The 18,632-nt window shown below is 43.8% G+C and overlaps 1 protein-coding gene and 1 long non-coding RNA gene across 7 annotated transcripts in view; both read right to left on the bottom strand.

Moving 5' to 3' along the window:
- Positions 1-1,903, bottom strand: part of TOP2B (DNA topoisomerase II beta) — a 65,446-nt gene extending 63,543 nt beyond the window's left edge. For 2 of the 4 annotated variants that reach the window (XM_037384089.1, XM_037384090.1), the window contains exon 1: positions 1,247-1,903. In XM_037384089.1, coding sequence (XP_037239986.1) covers positions 1,247-1,309 — 63 coding nt within the window. In that variant the 5' untranslated portion in view covers positions 1,310-1,903. The remainder of the gene's footprint in view (positions 1-1,246) is intronic. The other 2 variants (XM_037384087.1, XM_037384088.1) reach the window with 1 other exon arrangement.
- A 1,532-nt stretch (positions 1,904-3,435) lies between these two features.
- LOC119146445 lies at positions 3,436-18,067 on the bottom strand. Of its 3 annotated transcripts, none has more exons than XR_005103742.1 (3): positions 9,740-13,443; positions 4,950-9,158; positions 3,436-4,387 (listed from the first exon to the last, which is right to left on the bottom strand). It is a non-coding gene; the product is annotated as an uncharacterized LOC119146445 (long non-coding RNA). The 3 variants fall into 3 exon arrangements; XR_005103741.1 differs by lacking the exon at positions 3,436-4,387 and adding an exon at positions 16,611-18,067 and having other exon boundaries at positions 7,159-9,158; positions 9,740-12,234; XR_005103740.1 differs by lacking the exon at positions 3,436-4,387 and having other exon boundaries at positions 7,159-9,158; positions 9,740-10,033; positions 11,099-13,443.
- Between the last annotated feature and the right edge of the window lie 565 nt (positions 18,068-18,632).

Here is an 18,632-nt window from a genome sequence, read left to right as displayed (position 1 = left end):
TTACCAACATAAAATGCAGTAATTAGAGCCACAGAAATAGCCCACAATCAGAATACACAGAATTTGTTCACCCTAATAACGCTATTCACGTTCTTTTCCAACAGCTCAAAGACGTAGAAAGACAACATAAGAACAAGTTTGCTACTATGCTCTTTAACAAGACTTCTTAAAAGTTCCCAACTCTGTAAAGTATATGCATCTGATTAAAAATGCGGCTACCTCACCATCTATATATCAAGATATACTGTCTCCTGCTTAAACATTAAATAAGCTACCCTCTTTCGAACCCTACACTGAGCAAGACAAAGGCAGGGAAGTTATTGATTGGCTGAACCAGACCCCTTCAGGTCATCTTTGCTCCTCCTTCCTCAGTTCCTACCAAAACCAGAGAGCATCCACTATTAGTACAGGCGAGGAGAGCATCCCTCTGCACTACTGAGTCAGGGACAATACTCTCAAAGGGCTTTAAAATGGATTTTTAAAAAGGATTCACTAGTTCTACAGTCAGTTATCACCTGCACCCTCGCAACTGTTACTACTTCGGACCATTCCATTAAATCAGTAAATAAACCCCTTCTTGGCTCTGTTACAGAGTTACAACTTTTGGAAGATAATGTTTCATTCCAGATACAAAGTAGCAACATGCTGCTCCAGCCCCCTGAATGTCCCTGACAGCCTCCTTGTCGCCCATCTACCAACTTCAGATACTGCCTTCCCAGACAGTTACGAGAGAAGCTGGGATTAACACATAGTCCCTTTGGCAGCCTGCGACGACTTTGCTCCAGCATCAACAGGCAGTAACTCCGACTTCTACGGGACGGCAGACAGCCCGCCCGCCTGTCATAGGAGGGCAGCGACTTCCAGCCAGCCCTGCTGCTCCCCCCAGAGCAGGAGGCTCCTTCCTACCTGTCTGCCCGCAGACCAACCTTCTCCCTCCCGTCCCGAGCGCCCTGCCGAGCCCCTCACGGCTGCAAGCTCCCCTCCTGCAACGCCCACCCCAAACGCAGCCCGGAGCGTCCGTCCTCCCCCTCTGCCTCCGCTCCCTGCGCCCCGGACCCCTCCACCGAGCGGCTCCGCGGCGCATCCATCCCCTTCCACGCCAGCCGTCAGCTTCTTCCTCGTTTAAAGCCAGCCCGCGCCCCCTCCACGCATACACACAAGGGACGCAAAAAGCCAATATTAATATTATAAAATAATAATAGAAAAGCAGAGCCCGCAAACAACAAAACACAAACGCACAACTTACCACCCAAGTCAGTCCCCCGCTGCCGCCGCCGCCACCGCCGCCGCCTCCTCCAGACTTTGCCATTTTCTGCCCGTTTCTCCGCAGCCGAGACGAGGGCGCAAGGAGACAACCGAGAGGGCCGGCGCCGACACCGACACCGAGCCGCGCAGCGCGCCCGCCCTTCGCGCTTCGCCCCGGCCCCTCAGGTGCCGCGCGGGCCTGGGCGCCCCCGCAGCCCCTCGCCCGCCTTCACGCACGCACAGGCACTCCCGCCCGAGGGCTCCCCACCCGCTTCGGCCCGGCTCCTAGTTCATGCCAGGGAGCGCAGCCGAGGCGAAGGAAAACAATCCGCCGGAGCGGGCGAGGAAAGCGACAGAGCGGCGGAGCCGCGCCGCGGAAGGAAGGGCAGCCGAGGGCCGCGCCGCCCGCACAAAAGGGCCCTTCCGCCGGCCGCGCTCCAACCCGAGGCCGGGAGGCAGCGGGCGGGCCCAGCCGGGCCTGCGGCTCTCGCTAGTTTAAAGGGACTGCCGGTCCCTGTACCTCACGGCGGCGGCGGCAACAACAGCCGTCGCTATCGCCGCCGTAGCGCTGCCTCCCGCCGTCGCCTCCTCTTCTCCTTCCTCCTTCCTCCTCCTCTTCTTCTTCCTCCTCTTCTTCTCTCCCTCCTCCTGCCCCTCACCCCCGGGCCCTCCCCCCCGCAGCCACAAAGGCCCGGAAAATAGATTAATAATAAAATCTGCCCCTCGTCCCCTCCCCCGCCCGCGCCTTCCCTCTCCGCGCGCGCGCGCGCACCCGCACGCGAGCGCCCGCGCAGCCTCCGCCCCCCCTCCCCTCACGCACGCACGCACACGCCGGTCGCCGACACCCGGAGCCGGCCCGGCCCTCCTTCCCCTCCTCTTTCCGCCCCGTCCCCGGTGCCCGGTGCCGCTCCCCCGCCTCCTGCCCACCCCCCGCGCCGCTCCCGCCGGGACCCCGCGCTCAGACAATAACTGCGCTGCCCCCGTCCGACATCCGCGTCGCGGCCGCCTTCGAGCGCAGCCGGGCCGGGCCGCCCTCCCCTCCCCCTGCGCCCCGCGCCGGCCCGCCAATCACGCACCGGAGGCGGGCGGGCGGCGAGGGGCGCCGGCCAATCGGCGCAAAGGAAGCAGCGGCTGCGGCCGCGTGAGACGTCACTGCGGGTGGCAACAAGGAGACAGCCGTGCCGCCGCGCGGGGGCGCTGCCGCGCGGGAGGGGGAGGGGCGGCGCGGGGCAAGGCGCCACGGCTGGGCCCGATCTGCCGCCGCAGCGCCCCGCCCGGGCCGGCCTGTCCCGCCGCCGGGAGGGACCGGCCTCGCCTCGCCGCCGCGTCCTGGGCGGGCAGCGCCGGGCTCCGCCGCCCCCTCGCCGCAGCCCGTAAGGCGGGGGCGCGGCCATGCGGCCGGCGGGGCCCGGCGCTCGGCTGCCCCCCGCCGCCGGCTTCGTGAGCGGCGCCGGCCGCCGATGCCACCTACCGCCGCGGGGCGCGGCGGCGCGGGCAGGTTACGGTCCCGGAGCACCGGGCAGGGTGTGTTTATAAACCTGGCTGCAGAGGCACGGCCCGAAGCACCCGCCGGGCCCGGGCACAGCTCGAAGAGCTGTTTTGGAAAAAGCACCTTGTGGTGTCACTTCGCACCGACCTCCGAGACCACTTACGGCCTGCGCAGGAACCCTACGGTGCACCTCATTCCAAGTGTGAACATGGGAAATATTTACGGTTTAAGACCCTTCCCAACAATAGTGAAATACGTACGACCATAAATATTATAGTCATAGATTTTTGACAAGGCTAAAAAAATGCTTTGGGATGTGCAGCTTCTCCATTTGTGATTTCCACTTTTGCTGTGTGAAATGCAAACGCCCTGCCCAGTGCAGTGCGTTCTCACTCCTTGGATTATTCCCAAAGTAAAGTCAGAAAAGGAGGGATTAATAGGAGCACTGCACGTCAGTTAGTAGACAAATTGGTACCTGAAGAGAATAATTTCAAGTGAACAGTAATAACTTAAAGGTTTTTCCTTTTGCAAGATGCTTTTCCTGAGAATTAAAGGGATTGGAAACGGAGCAGCTGCCTTTAAGGATTCAGTTGTAATGTTCAATTGCCCCTCAAGGGAAGGATCAGAATTTCTAGTAAATACTGCTTATTTAGCATAATTTTACTCTGCCGGTTTCTAAGGAACCTATTAAACTAATATCTAAGTGCTGCACAGGGATTACAGAAAACAATGGCATCAGCCTAGAAGGGACAGTAAGTTGTCTGTTCCAGCCCAGTTTTATTGCAGCCACTCGTACCTCGGAGCTATAGGCTGTGTCTTCTGCTTTGGTCAAAGTAAGAGGAAGTGTTCCTTGCAGAACAAGGGTAAGGCAAGACCTGCAGGGCTCTGCCTGGTGCTTCAGAGTTTGGGGCTTGCTGATTAGAGGAGGGGGCGTGTGTCCGACTATCAAATTTATATGTAGGACCTGTTAAAATGCATCGTGTGTAGTGAACCAAGACTGCTGCAATGAATATCAGGAGGACCAGAGAAAGCAGAATGAGTACATCTGTTCAAAGCTTTTTGCGTTGGTAGAGAACCATTAATGTATACAGCAGAAATAGAACCAGTCCCAAACACTGTGTACTATGTTCTCATTAGCTCCAGCTGTTTAGTAAATAGGCTGTTCTTACTGTGGGAAGCGTGCCTTTCACAAACATTTATCCTAAGCCAAGGAGCAGATAGCGATCTAGCTTGAAGACAGGCAATTCCATATACATTAGAGAAAGACAGAGGGAGTTTGTTTCTTCTTGGCAGTTGCTGATCTTTGAATGTGCATGGTCAGACATGTTCAGTCTATGTGTTACGCTGGAGTAAATACAGGAGGAAACACCAACTTTCCTCCAAGCATTTTTCTTTAGCCATCTTTGAAATTACTTTGTCCAAGTTGCTTTTCATTTAACTCTCATCATATACTATGCTACCAGCATGGCATGTTACTGGCTTATTGTTTATATTGGTTTTATCCTTAATACTCATACGTGCATGTTGAGTGGTTGCATTCCTAGCCAGGTAGGATTGTGTGACAAAGTTCTTATGAGACTACAAGCAGCTGCCTCCGTGGAGTTCAGAGGTGAAGAAGTGAAACTAGACTGCTCATCACGTTTCGGGTGATCCCTGCTAGAACAAACATAGAATTAGATTTAAGCTTGAATTGAACTTAAGCACCATTACATTTTGATAGGAGTGGGATTTCTTCGCTGCATGCCACTTGCCCCAATCACACACTACCAGTTTATGTCAAATAAACTTACACTTACAGCATGACATATTAAATTAATAATCCCCTTGAGATAATATACACAAAGTTCCTATTTCAATTCATTGGAGACTTATTTGCATAGTTGGAGACCGTAACATAAATAGAAGTACCCTACATATTTTCAAAACAATTGTCCACTTAAACCAGTTTCAGTAAGCAAAATATTTACTGTAACATTATGTTGTGTTTAATTATTTCAGCAGTAAGACAGCTGTATGTATGATCTTTAAGTATTTCTATATGTAGTATATACAAACTTCCCATCTATTATAAGAATATTATTTGCTGCTCCTATTCTAGTTTACATGCTGTTTAATAAAACCTTTTCTTTCTATGTGGCTTTTCATAAAACTTGCCTATTTGTGAAACTATGTATATTTATCTACTCTGAGAACATAGTCAGATACAATCACTTACCTAAATGAGTGATCACAGCTCTCAGTTTTCCACAAACTACACAGGAAAAAGCGTAATTTGCAATTTTGATCTAAAATATTTATGAAACTAACTTGATACCCGGTTACACTACACATTCTCCTTTGTATATATTTGTAATAAGGTATAAACAAACATTGCATGTTTCAATATAAAATATTCATATTTGCAAAAAGGTAATTTCCATATTCTACTGCATTTCAAAATTCCATCATAACTTATTAACATCATTGTGAAATAACGGATCAAATTACTGAGTAGGATTGTGGTAGCACAATATGACAGTTATCAATATACTCATCCTGCCTCGATTGCGAATGAATTTCAGGCCACAGTTCTAAGGCATTTAAGAAAAGTCTACCCATTGCTGGATCAGCTAATGATATAAATTTAGCCACATCATGCATATTTACACAACTGTATTTCAAACAACTTCGCTGAACTAGCAACAGCACACGCTAGTGGATTTCTGTGGGTGTACACTGTCAGTGCATGGCCTGACACCCTCATCTGAACCGTGTCCAGGACTCACCCACCTGCCTGATGTATCCCTGGCATGTTTGTCAGTGGCTGTTCCTGGAATAAGACTGTTCCCCAACCAGCCTTTTGAAAATCACCAGGTCATTTCCATGTTAAACGCCCAAGAACAATGCACTACTTTGTGACAGTCTGGCATAGAGTTTGGACTGGTTAAACCCTGTTTACCCTCCAGTTACTCCCTTACAACTAACCTGTTACTTACTGTGCCATTGCCAAGGTGTGGAGGACTTTCCAGCAGGACAGGCTGTGCGTGCTGCTGACGGGGTGTTGCTGGGGACAAGGTAGAGCAGAAGCCCCAGGGTTAGCTGTGGGGACCCCAGGGTCCTGTGCTTGGGCTGCCTGCTGCGTGGCTGGGACCGCTGTACCACCTGTCCCTCCTGTCCACCCCATCTCCCCTACTGCGGGAGAGGCACGTTGTGCTGAGACCATCGCACCGACCCACTCGGCCTCTCCCCTGGACCGCACCGTCTCTCCCACAGAACAGTGAAGTCGTGTCACTTGTTAATATTAAATATTTATCTGTGCCTATAAGCGCGATATCACCCAAGTCCATCTAGCCTCCTCACTGTCCATTCAGCCTTAAACTGTGACACACTTGCGCTGAGCAGCATAAACAGTTGTTGCTAAGGCAGGAGCTGGTCACAGAAATGAAATACATTTGTACTGAAATTCCTTGTCTAGGAGAAAGCTTCCTTGCGCAGCAACCACATGCAGCGAGAGAAGGTGCATACAGAGATGCAGAAACAAAGGAGGCTGAGCTGGCCCTGCTGAGAGGAATTCTCAATATGAATAAAATGAACATCCATGCTATTAACATCTGAGGGTTTTTTAAACAGTTGGTAGCAGCAGGAAGAGTTGCAAATGCTTGGGGAGAAGTAGGGGGAACAATGGAAAGAAACATAAAATAGCGAAGGCAATGCTTTTGGAGATCTGTGCTGAACGTACATGGCATAGAAATGGCCATCAGCAGCTACACTGAGCTGAGAGGCAGGCTGCTGCAATCATTTGGAGGCTGGGAATCACCAACTGCGTTACAGCATTGTTAATTAGCATGGAGAACGCAAACAGCCAGCAAAGGGTTAGGCATGACATGCTATTCAGAAAGTCTCTGACTCCCTTGAGCTCAGGGTGATGAACACAGTGAAGCATGCTAGGCTTCCCTCAGCTGGGTAGCTTTTCTGTGTTAACACATATCCCCTTTCTTCTTGTGCCTCTATCCCAGCTCCTCTGAAAAGGAGCTCTCTCTCTTCGGCGAAGAGATGTAGTTTTGTTCCTACCAGTTCACCCAAGACTCTTTGGGCAAGGAAACGTGAGTGGCGGTTCACTTTTACCCAGCAAGACACTTTTTGCTCATTGAAGGTCCCCGTTACCAGTGTATTTCTCCAGCCTTCCAGACAGAAATCCACAATGAATCCAGAATGAGTATCAAGACTGCTCCCTAACAGCAGGAAGTCATGTCTGCTCATCCCTGGGATGACAGGAAGGTGAAGGAGTTATTATTATACAAGGCATGGGCGGACACGCTAAATCTGTGGGGAAAAGTGATGACTGATGTAGCCAACAGAGAAGCCCACTATTCTGGGAAGTGTCTAAAGAGATGGCACTTTGCCCTCTTGAGCTAAAATCCAAATTACCTCTGATACTTTATCTCTGTTTTGATATATGATTAGTAATTACTGGGGGTGGGGGTGGGGCAGGGAACAGAAAAGACAAGCTTTCCTGCACAGCTTCATTTTACCACCAGTTTCAACTGGAATCAATGACGACTAGGTCAGGATGTGCATTTGCATTTCCTTTCTCAAAATTGAGCTGTGTGGTTCTTGTAGTAATCCGAGAAGAGGAAAGTTTCATGGAATACCCAAGAAAGCCTCTGCTCAGAGCCACCGAGGTAGAGCATGTCATTAAGATGCGGCCAGTGCACCCACACAGCTTATGCTGAGGTCAAAGGGAAAAAGAGAAGGAAGCCACAAGTTTTGGAATATTTGAATAACTGAAGATCTGAGGCAAAGACCAACAAAAAGAGTTGAGTGAATGTGCAAACATCCAGCTGAAAGAGGGAGCAGGCACACGTGAGAACATCAATGAACAATACATCTGAGCACAGCAAGGGTGGAAGACAAAAAGAAGGAACTACCAAAAAGAAAAGTCTGGGCTAACTATGAAGGGTCCAGTCAGGCACAGAACAGCGGAAGCACAGACAGGCAGTTTGAAGTTACCTACCCAACAAACTAATGAACCGCTCCCTTTGAGCAAATTTGTACTGGCAGCTTCAGATTATACTGGCTCAGTGCTTTGAATCACTAGACCATGAGGTTTTTGATTTGGTACTGGATGCCCTAAAATTTGAATTACTCTTTTATAGCCCACAGCACAGGGAATGTGCTTAGTGTGTATTTCTAACAATTACAAAGCAGTTTAGAAGAGGAAGTTTATGCAATAATATTGTAATTCTAAATATTCATGTCTAGCTGACTTAAGTTGTTTATCTTTCCAGTAACCTGTTTATTAAAAATTCCATTTCCTCAAATGCATTGTTTCAGTTTACTTAAATTCTTGGGCTTTTGACAATACATTTTTCAGAAGTCTTTGAGAAAGTAATTACAAAAATCAGCTGTATACTTGAACCAAAAATATTTAAAAAGAAAAATGAAAGCGGGTTGTACAGCCGAAAAGGTAAAACGTACACAAGACTCAATGACCTACTTAATCTTAAATGTAAGCGTTTTCCGAACTTAGAACTCCATGACAATTACGCATTTCAGATCAGCTATCCCACAGTTTCTCAGGTGGCCTAATTTATAAGAGCTCAGTAGCAGCAGTCCCTATTTATTTCAACAAGAGTTGTGTAATTCAACAGCTCGGATGATTAGACAAAGTGTGTTTAAAAATGATCGCTGCTAGCTGCCTCATACACTTTGCTTAATATTAATATTTGGTGAAAATAGAAAAGAAGATCAGAAATGCATTAAAAAATACCTTTTCTTAACCCTTTAGATTCTTTAACATACTGGTATTTCTGGGTCTTGAATGCTTCTCTCCAAGGTAACACATAGCTGTCCTCTGCTATTTGTTTCAATGGTGGTGTTTCTGCTTAGCATTCTACTCTTGCTGTATTTATTAGGACAACAGGTAAATAAAGTACCAAATGCAACAAATACTTTTGAATGTTTACGTTATGGTCTCCTGCTCTATTTTTACCCAACTAACAATGCTCATCTTCCCTTTCCACTACCTGCTTTACATGTCTCCCATTTACCTGTGTAGATTCTTCATGCTCCTTGGTGCCCTCCTGTTTTTCTTAAAGAAAAATAAGAACACGTTACCTCGGTCTTCAGTTGAAGTAAAAACATCCAGATTGGCGATTCTTATGCGCATCTTGCTCACTATGACTGTAGCCACCGTTGGCAGAGGTAGCAGAAGTTGCAGTAGCAACACCTTTCTATGTGTTTCAGGACTATGTGTTTGACAACTCAGGAATTATTTAGGCAGCGGTTTGCTATGGCACATGTGCATTAGAATGTAGGAACCTCAGCCTAGGTGATCTTCAGCCCAGCGTGGCTGCCAAAAGCATCTCTCCTTTGCTAAGCACCTCAGATAGCTGAATCCTGATCACAGCATTTCCTTCTTAGATTTAGGGTTCCTGGCTGTCACCTGTGAGGAAGGAAAACAATCTTTTGAATGACTTTGAATATATGCGTTTTAATACTTACTGAATTAATTTTTATGTTCTAGAATAAAGTTTTTCACCTACATGATGTGTTAAAAGTAACCTGGCTTTATAAATGTATACCTGTGGTTCAATATATGTGTACCAAATAACCTAAAGAATATGGAAACAGTAGGCCTCATTATTTGATACATTTATTTTTGAAATCTACTGTGCATTTAACTTGTAGTAAAGAAAAACGTTCTTCATCGATGCAGTTCTTTTAGAATATTCCTACATTTCTTGCAAACTACGAAGCAAAGAACATTAAAAAAAAGGTAATATTTTAATTTACTGACATACCTAAGTATGAAAAAAGCCAGCATTATCTTTTTGCAGCAAATCCATTGCTACACAGTAATCATATCCCACATTCTTTTAAAACTCAAAGAACAACTTAGTGATACACTATTTTCTTATGTAACAACTAGAAAGAATACATTTTCTTGCACTGTGCACTTCTTCTCATAGTAAGCTCATGCCCAAGTTGCTACCATTCTGCTATAGAACTGTAATAACAACTCACCTCCTTCTTCAGTTAGTTGGTTTCCACTGAGCTTTGCTATTCCACATATGCGCTTCTGCTGGAAGCTTTTATACCAGAAAGCCTTTGAAGGGTGGAAGTAGCTCTTTAAATTTATCTGGAAGTAGTGTGGTTTCTTTTACTGCGACCCTTACAGCTGCTCACATTCTTTTACTTCCAGATAGTAAGCGCAATGAATTTGTCAGTTTTTCATGAAGAGGCAATATGCATTATCCAGAAATTTCCAACACAGAATCAGTTTCTGTCCCATTTATCATTTTCCTTCCTCTTATGTCTCTTCAAAAGGTAGAAAATTCAATTTATGCATCAATATCTTTTCTAGTATTTTTGGAAACTTTAATTAACACTAAAAGTCTCCTTTACCTTGTAACAAGTTCTAAAGTTAGTTCTTTTCCTAAAGACAGAGATATCCTTACAGGTTCTTCTATGTTCCCATACCTTTTGAGACATATTGGACACTCTACTGAAACACGACATTTTTCTGCTCTGTTCATTTCTCTCAGGACTTTTGACAGGGAATCATGGAAGCTGCTTTTTTTACTTTACATCTTACCCTTAGTTTATTGAAAAGGTGCCTGTTAGTTCCAAAGGCATGCCTGCAAATACCTTGGGTTTGCTAACCTGCATTTTTGCAGTTTCTTATTATTTTCTACACTTTCTCTCAAAAGACTCTGGGACAAGAGCAACGATGATGAAAGACCACACTAGCATAAAAACTGAAAACACCATGAATTTACACAAGTCACAGAATAGCTAAAGTTTAAGTGATCAGTTACACATGTATTGTCCTTTTTGACATTAAACTCTCAAAATAAAATGTAAAGTTTCCCTCTGCTTTCTAATCAGAACATCCATTCTCCCAAATTATGAAAGCTACTGATTTCAAGTTGCTACGCAGAATTCAAGGGAGCTCAGAGCAAACAATCCTTTCCTTTCTGATAGTTTTTGTTCCAAGTACAGCAACGCAGGAACCGTGCCAACTTTCAGATCACCAAAAGACAGAGCACAGTTACAGGCCACACAGGCAGGCACATGAACTAACCCACAGGAGCCCAGCCCAAGCTACAGCGATCAAACATAACCCACGGCACGTGCTCCAGTGCTAAGCTGCTTCATCAAACCAGCATGACTGCTTTGAGTCACAAAGCTGAACGCCTGGGTAGCGCGGCACAGCACTCCCAAGCCACCCAGTACAAGAGATGTCCTCCCACAGAGCCCGCGTGCGGAACACAGCACTCCCACGCCTCCCTCCAGCTTCTGTTTAACGTTTAAATCTTCCCTGGTCATTTATGATCAGTTATTAAATACTGCGTTTCATGAGCAGAACAAGGATTGCAGCACCTGTCAACCCGCCCTCAATCGATGCTACTCCCACGCTGTTCATGGCGGGATATCCCATGATCCAGAAGGTTGGAATTCCCTCCAGGGTTGTTAGCTACACCAGGGACAGGGCTTGCTTAACAGGTTGTGTAACAGAGTAGCATGAAGATGCAAATACTATAATAGGTGAAACTACTATTTAAACTCCCTCTAAATGAATTAGCAAGTTAATGGTAGGATGCTGTGCTTTGCATTCTTACTCCTACAGGTCTTTGCAGATTATAAAAAGCCATAGTTAATCCTTCAAAAAGACAGGAAATAAGAATATTATTCTCAATTCAGTATTTGTTTGGGTCATCCTCTGGAGTGAAATTGGAAGTTCAACAGCATTCATATCCTTCCAGCAGGTATCTGTGGCATAGCATGCAAACTTCACGTATAATCCTTCACTCAGTTCTTTTGAGTTCTCCCAGTGCAATTTCTTCAGTTGTTCCTCTGTAACCTTTCTAGGCGGTGCGAGGAGAAATTTTCCCCAAGAAATAAAATCTGCTGGTTTAATTTGGTCAGAAGCCTCATCGCCCTTTGAACTATATGCATAAATGTACAAAACCATGAGGTTCTAATGTTGGTCCTAATTCCCTTCCCTTAGAACAACTGCTGCTTCACTTTCCCCTGCTCTGGGGGCCCCCCACACCACCTCCCTCACCTCTCAGGCTCCTGGAGGAGAGTCTCAAACAGATGTGAGGAAAGGCCTGTGTCACTAGGCCTGCGGTGGGTGCTGATGGTGGCCAGTGGACCTGCTGGGAACAGGAACAATGCTGGGAACGCAGGAGGACACCAGCGAGGGATGATTACTGAGGGACACAATACTGGAATGATAACAGGCTGAGGGTTCAGTTCCCCGAACATACCATGAGCGTGTGTAGAATAAAAAGCAGGTAGGAACTAAAACAATAACAGGTGGTAAACAAAATCTGCCAACAACAAAGGCTGTGGTGGGTTCAGAGGACCACATTCAAGGAACTCACTCAACAGACCATGCTACACTACTGTCATCCGCACGGCTTGCTTCCTCCCACTGCCCACCAGGGAAGAAGGAACAGCAGCCATCACGAGCTGGGGAATGCATGGAGGTTGTACGGCGTTGGGGGATCAGCCTGCGATACACAGGAGAAGCAAGAAAAAAAGAATCCAGGGATGGTATGGAAGCTTCCAGATCTTACCTGTGACTCACTTGAAAGTTGCCTTGATCTCCACTGCAGAGACTGCTTTAAAGGATGAAAACCACTAGTTTAGAAGAAGAGAAATTTGGAAGGGCTTTTAACAGTGAAGGCAACAGGGAGGGTTACCCCAGGAGACAATTGATATCACAGGCTAACCAAGGCAATCTTCCAAGAGATGGCCACAGCACTGTAGAATACATCCATCTCATTACTCATATAATTAATCCTATGTAACAGTGCTGGCTTCCTTAATCTAACATGTACTAAATACAAAATCCACTGCTCAGTACTGCTAGTAGTGACTCCTGCTTGACTCACAAGTAACACTACATGACTGCAGTGCCTCTTCCATATAATTTTTTCAATAAAATATTCTCCAGTTATGAATATAATGTTCAGTTCTTGGAGTATAATAGGTTCTAGTTGATTTCCACTTGAATTTGTTATCACATGCCAGTAAATATTCTGTTCTTTAAAAAATGAATGATATTATTTCCCTTTCCCTTTTTCCACATATCCAATCTTCCAGCCACTCTTTCACTAGCACACATGATGCCTCCACACTCTGTTCACAGATGGACTTAGTATTTTTCACTGAATATCTGCAAAGAGCTGAACTTCCTCACAAGACCAGTAATCAGTCCTGTATGTGAAGTAAATGCAATAAAAAAAGTTTAAAAACGTAAATGTACTCTGGCAAGTGCTTGTTTCTCTTCAGCGTCTGTTTCCTATCATGGATTTTGTTTCTGTTGGCCAGAAACGCATGTAAATCTTCCTGTGTCTTCAGAGGGTTATTTATATATTGGGACTGGATGAATGCCCGTTTCTTTGTACCTTTCTGTCATTCATTCTTTTTCAGCAATAAACTAGCGTACAAAATATGAATTACTGGCAAGCCTTAAAACTATAAAATAAAATTGCAGAATATAGCTAGTCACAGTGCAACGTCAAGAAAAATTGCAATGTCTGTTGCACTGAATGTGAACCCTGGGTTTTCAGCCTTGTTAAAAAAAAAAATCAAACAGATTTATTAAAATATTCATTATCAAAGACTGACTTTGAAGTAAAGAAATAACCGATACACCAACAATATTGTCAGGGGCTGAGACAACTTCTTACAAATGCAGTTCATACATAGTTCTCATACTCGAGCAGGTACTTGCTGCTTTGTACCTTTGTAAGGCTCCACAATGATAACACTTCCTTCCAAAACATAATCGATTTATAAAAAAATGAAAGAATTAGTTTAGCTTCCTAAACAACCCCCCAAATGATGCCAATTTGACATTAATCAGGAGTAACCTGACCTTACTTTTTTCTGTTCGAGTACTGAAATTAAACTGTAGCCTGTAACACTTTCTGTTTGTGCTATCTCTGTTGTTGAGGGTTTTTTAAAATTCCAATCTGTTATTGTCAATTATTTTTTTTGTTTTGGCCTATTTTCTTTGAAACTATCACTGCTAACATCATGGAAATCAATAAGTATTACTTAGGCAGAAATTACTATCCAACAACCAAACAAAACATGAAACCAGTTTGGGCCATGCTTCTTACTAAACCAAACTGGAACAGCTCCAGAATTCTTCATGCAGCCCACAAACAGGCACTTCCCTTTCGGCCAATAAAGTTTTACATCTTTTTGCCTGTCGTGAAATTGTTTTTCAATATACCAAATTATTTCCCTGGTGCTTTGGCTAAAAGCAAAAACTGCTGCAGCTTACCTGCATTATTTTGACTTTTGATATAATGCAAGCATGGACACACACAGATTACATTACCCTCTAGCCTCCTCATCACAGTAATCCAGAGGGGAAGAAGCGAGTCTCTCTCCTTCCATTCTGTACTTTGCTGCCATTTGTATCTGCTCTAAGAGGCTGTGATCAACTGCTCCACCCCACCTCCTTTACTAGGAGTTTCTGCTTAAACATTGCTTTTGGATGTCTTCATTTTCTGACATCACCCGGCTTCCTTATGACTTGTTTCAGAAGGGAGTCTGTATGTTGTTATCCAAAGTGCTTATCTGAAGTCCAGCGTTTCCTCCTGACTGTGACAGAGGTCAGCTGCTAGTTGATGTTCTGGGGGGAAAATGTGTTCCCCTTGGACTTCAAGGATATGAGAGACATACATACTACTGAAGTTCCAAGGGCATGAAATAACACATAGCGTTATGCAATAAAAGGATCAAATAAACAGACCATACACTGAAACATTACAACCAAAATGCACAGTGAAATCATTTCCCTCCTCATTTATAAGTTCTCTAACAGGTCACAGCTAGCCAGTACTTAAGACTCAGCCCTTCAAGTCTCTGTCGGTGTTCAGTGCCACACTGAAATCTCATAATCATTACAGATACTGTGCTCTCAGAACTCTTGGTTATGATATCTCACTAAACACACTTTCTCCAAAACCAAAGACCCAGATTATTCACCGGAACAAAGAAAGGAATGAATCTATATCAAGCAGTAGCATCCTGTTCTTAATTTAAAAACTGTTTCTATAGCTTAGACTAGTAAAAATAAAAGATGTTTAGAAATGGATATTCCTTAAATCTTAAGACTGCTTTTCAAAAAAGCTGTTCACTACCCTGAGCATTTTTCTTCTACTGAAATGACCTAAATACAAATGAGCACCTAGAAAAACATCTCAAAAATAGGGTCTATCATGGAAGTTACATTTTTCCAGCACTAGCTTACGTAGTCCAGGACATTTTCTTTTCCCCTTAAGTTTTATTAAATCCTGGTATTTTTGATAATTTCTGAGTGTCATGTTTTAATTACTACTGGGTTTTGTTGTTTTTTTGCTGAGGTTTTTTTTTAATATTTTTCATCTATTCCTTTTGTCTCCTCTTATCAAATAAAAGTAAAGAAATTGACTTAATTTTTGTCACAGTATATTTACCATACTGTGGCAAATATCTATATAAATTAAAAGCACATTAAAATGTATTTAAATTAGATGTAAATGTGTAGAGAAAGATAAAGCTGTAAAGACTGAAGCAGGCTAATCATAAACGAAGCTAAGAGCCTAATTACAAAGCTTACCACAAAAGAACAAAGCCCAAGAATAAACATAACAATCTAAACAAAGGAAAAAAACCCTGTTCTTTTATTCAGACAGGCAGATGGTCACCTTTATACCCTTATACTTTTTCACAATATCTGTACACCTAAAATGCAGATAATTGAGGCTGCTTGACCTTGGCTTGTTACTTTGCCATTCTTAAGTGCCATATTACAGGATAGGTGTCAAAATTGGTCCTGAAATTAGTAACTTCAGGGAAGAAGAAACTATCAACCTACCATAGACTTTTTTTTTTTTTTTAATCCTTACTGTCCTTCTGCTTGGGTTAAATAGTCAAGATTAGCATAACACATAATCTTATCTCAGATACTGGTGCTATTACCCACGTTGATACTGTGACCAAGGATCCGTAAACACAGTATCACTGATAATTGTTTACAGAAGCCATAAACTGCAAGGCATAAAGCAATGCTGGCAACAATAGTATCCCATAGAAGAACCTTAAGAGCTAGCACAAAGGAAGCTGAACTACTGCCAATAATGTTCAATAACTTTTAAAAAATATTCAGAGTATAGATAGGACCTAGGTCTATTCCAGCAACTGTGTTCAAGGAAGTCACTTGTCTCTACTTTTCTTCTCAACCCCCCCCATATGACATGAAACAATGATACAGTAGTTCTTTCAACACTGACACGTTTTTTTTAAGTTGTTGAATTGCTTGTTGCAAAACGTGGGCAAAATCTTAAAATTTTGTCCAAAACCAGAGGTCTGAATCTATAGTGGAAATTAAGAGATTTCTGTACTTAACAAATGCTGTTTTGACAAATACTAAGAAGGTACGTCAGATTCTTAACTGGTAATATATTTCCACTTCTAGCTTCAGCAACCAAAGGTAAAGAGATGGGGAGTGTAGGCATGGAGAAGAGGACAGACATCGTGGTATCTGCCTGGAACAATCTCTGCCCCCCTTGGAGCTTTCTTTTGGCTTGTTTTGTTTTGAGCTGCAAGAACTCTGCAAAAGGGTGTTCCCAGCTTCTGGCAGCCACATGTGCTGCTTACCATCTGTTTTCATTCCACTGTGCTATGGAGACAAACATACTTTATTTTTAGTGTTCTACATTTACTGATGTTGCACATAATAGGGGTTGTATCTCACACCTAAGCCCTATACGTGAAAAACCTTTCGTGGATAATGGAAGACTAAAGGTCACAGACTGCCACACAGAATCAGATGAGATAATTTTCATTACCTACTTCTCAGACCAAGTATATAATTAATACTTACATTCACTCGATTCCCGTATAAGCTGTGCTTTCTCTATACACTGTCTGCAAGGGGCTTCCTTCATATGTTTTAAAGATACATTTTCCCAGCAGCTTCCTGGGGTATAGGAAATTGCTGCTACAGTTTCATGGGTTGCCACTCGTGGTTTCTATTCTGCACGCAGCATTCAGAGTCAAAACAGGATATGAAGAAATTAACAGCTGTATGATCAACCGTAGGGAAACAACAGCGCCGTACAACAAATACTTGTTTGAAAGGAAGAATTCTGTGCACAGGCTCCCACATAGTTCTGCTGAAAACCACACACTCCTAAATTAATCTGCAAGCATTAATTGGATAGCATAGAGTTTATGTAAAATTTGATTTAAAAGATTTCACCGGTACACCCCAGTGCAACTTTGGAAAGCACCCACGGCGTACTGGACAGCTAGTAAATCTTTAAACTGCACCACGCTAAACTGAATTCACGAATGTAGGTTTTACCTACGTTAAGCCATACATTTCCAGGCAACAGTATTATTTCTTTACCCATTCAACCCACTCCCTCCTCAAACCTCTAAGCAGCTGAGTGAGAACTGACTTTTAGCTACATATGGCCCAATCAACCTCTCCTATAACTCAACCAGTATCATATCATTGCCAGCATAATTTAATACCTGTATTTCTAAAGCACATTGTAGCACAGATTTTTCCAGCATATAATACTGCAAATTCAGGACAGTAAGTTATTATCAAGCAGCTATTGATGAGGAATTACCTCTGGTTTCAAAAAATAATTAAAAAAATATTAAAAGCGGCACTGAAATAGAGATCAACAGAGAAAATTAGTGTCTTTAAGACAGCTTATGCATGAAAAGATTCAAAACGTTCACTGGTTATAGGGTACTCCAAAAGACACCTGAACAAGTTCCATTTAACTTTTTCAGATTAGTTCTATTTGTTCAGAGGTTTCTACTCATTAATTCTTTCCTACAATAAGCACTTTTATTATTGCATGTGATCTTACAAATACAGAAGTACTTCTTGATTAATTAGATTGAAAAGGCATCTTTCAATCTTTTTTAATTCATTCAAACATTTTAGTAATGGACTTCAACTACTCTAGTGTTTGAGTGGATTATTTTATTAAGTTATCTGCAGCTATTACTCTTCCCCCAGAGATTCCGACCAAAATTGTGAGAAGTCCTTTTATCTTACTGCTTTTAATTTTATTCTGCCTTCTGCTTTCAAATTATCAAATGCAGTTAAGCTGTTCCACAATTCCTCATAGTCCTCTATTTTAAGTAATACAACACAAGAAATAATTTCTGTCTTAAAAAGCAGTATCTTTTTCAGCTATCAAAATCATGAAGAGGAAACAGTTTTGCCAATTTATTTTTTTTTAGAATCATAGAATCATTTAGGTTGGAAAAGACCTTTAAGGTCATTGAGTCCAACCATTAACCCAGGACTGCCAGGTCCACCACTAAACCATGTCCCTAAGCACCACATTTATGTGTTTTTTAAACACTTTCAGGGATGGTGATTCCACCGCGTCCCTGGGCAGCCTTTTCCAATGCTTCACCACCTTTTCCGTGAAGATATTTTTCCTAATATCCAGTCTAAACCTCCCCTGGTGTAGCTTGGGGTCATTTCCTCTTGTCCTGTTGGTTGTTACATGGGAGAAGAGACCAACCCCCACCTGCCTACACCCTCCTTTCAGGTAGTTGTAGAGAGCAATAGTCCCCCCTCAGCCTCCTTTTCTCCAGGCTAAACCCCAGTTCCCTCAGCCGCTCCTCATAAGACTTGTTCTCCAGACCCTTCCCCAGCTCCATCGCCCATCTCTGGACATGCTCCAGCATGTCTGCAACCCTCTTGTAGTGAGGGGCCCAAACCTGCACACAGGATTCGAGGTGCGGTCTCACCAGTGCTGAGTACAGGGGGACGATCACTGCCCTGGTCCTGCTGACCACACTGTTCTGCTCTTTTTCTTTAACGTGGTATAAAGATGCGTCTAAAATGCTTTTCTTTTAGAAAATCTCA

This window comes from Falco rusticolus, chromosome 4, assembly GCF_015220075.1.
Source record: "Falco rusticolus isolate bFalRus1 chromosome 4, bFalRus1.pri, whole genome shotgun sequence".
Classification (NCBI taxonomy): domain Eukaryota; kingdom Metazoa; phylum Chordata; class Aves; order Falconiformes; family Falconidae; genus Falco; species Falco rusticolus.
This window is presented reverse-complemented; position numbering and strand designations above follow the sequence as displayed.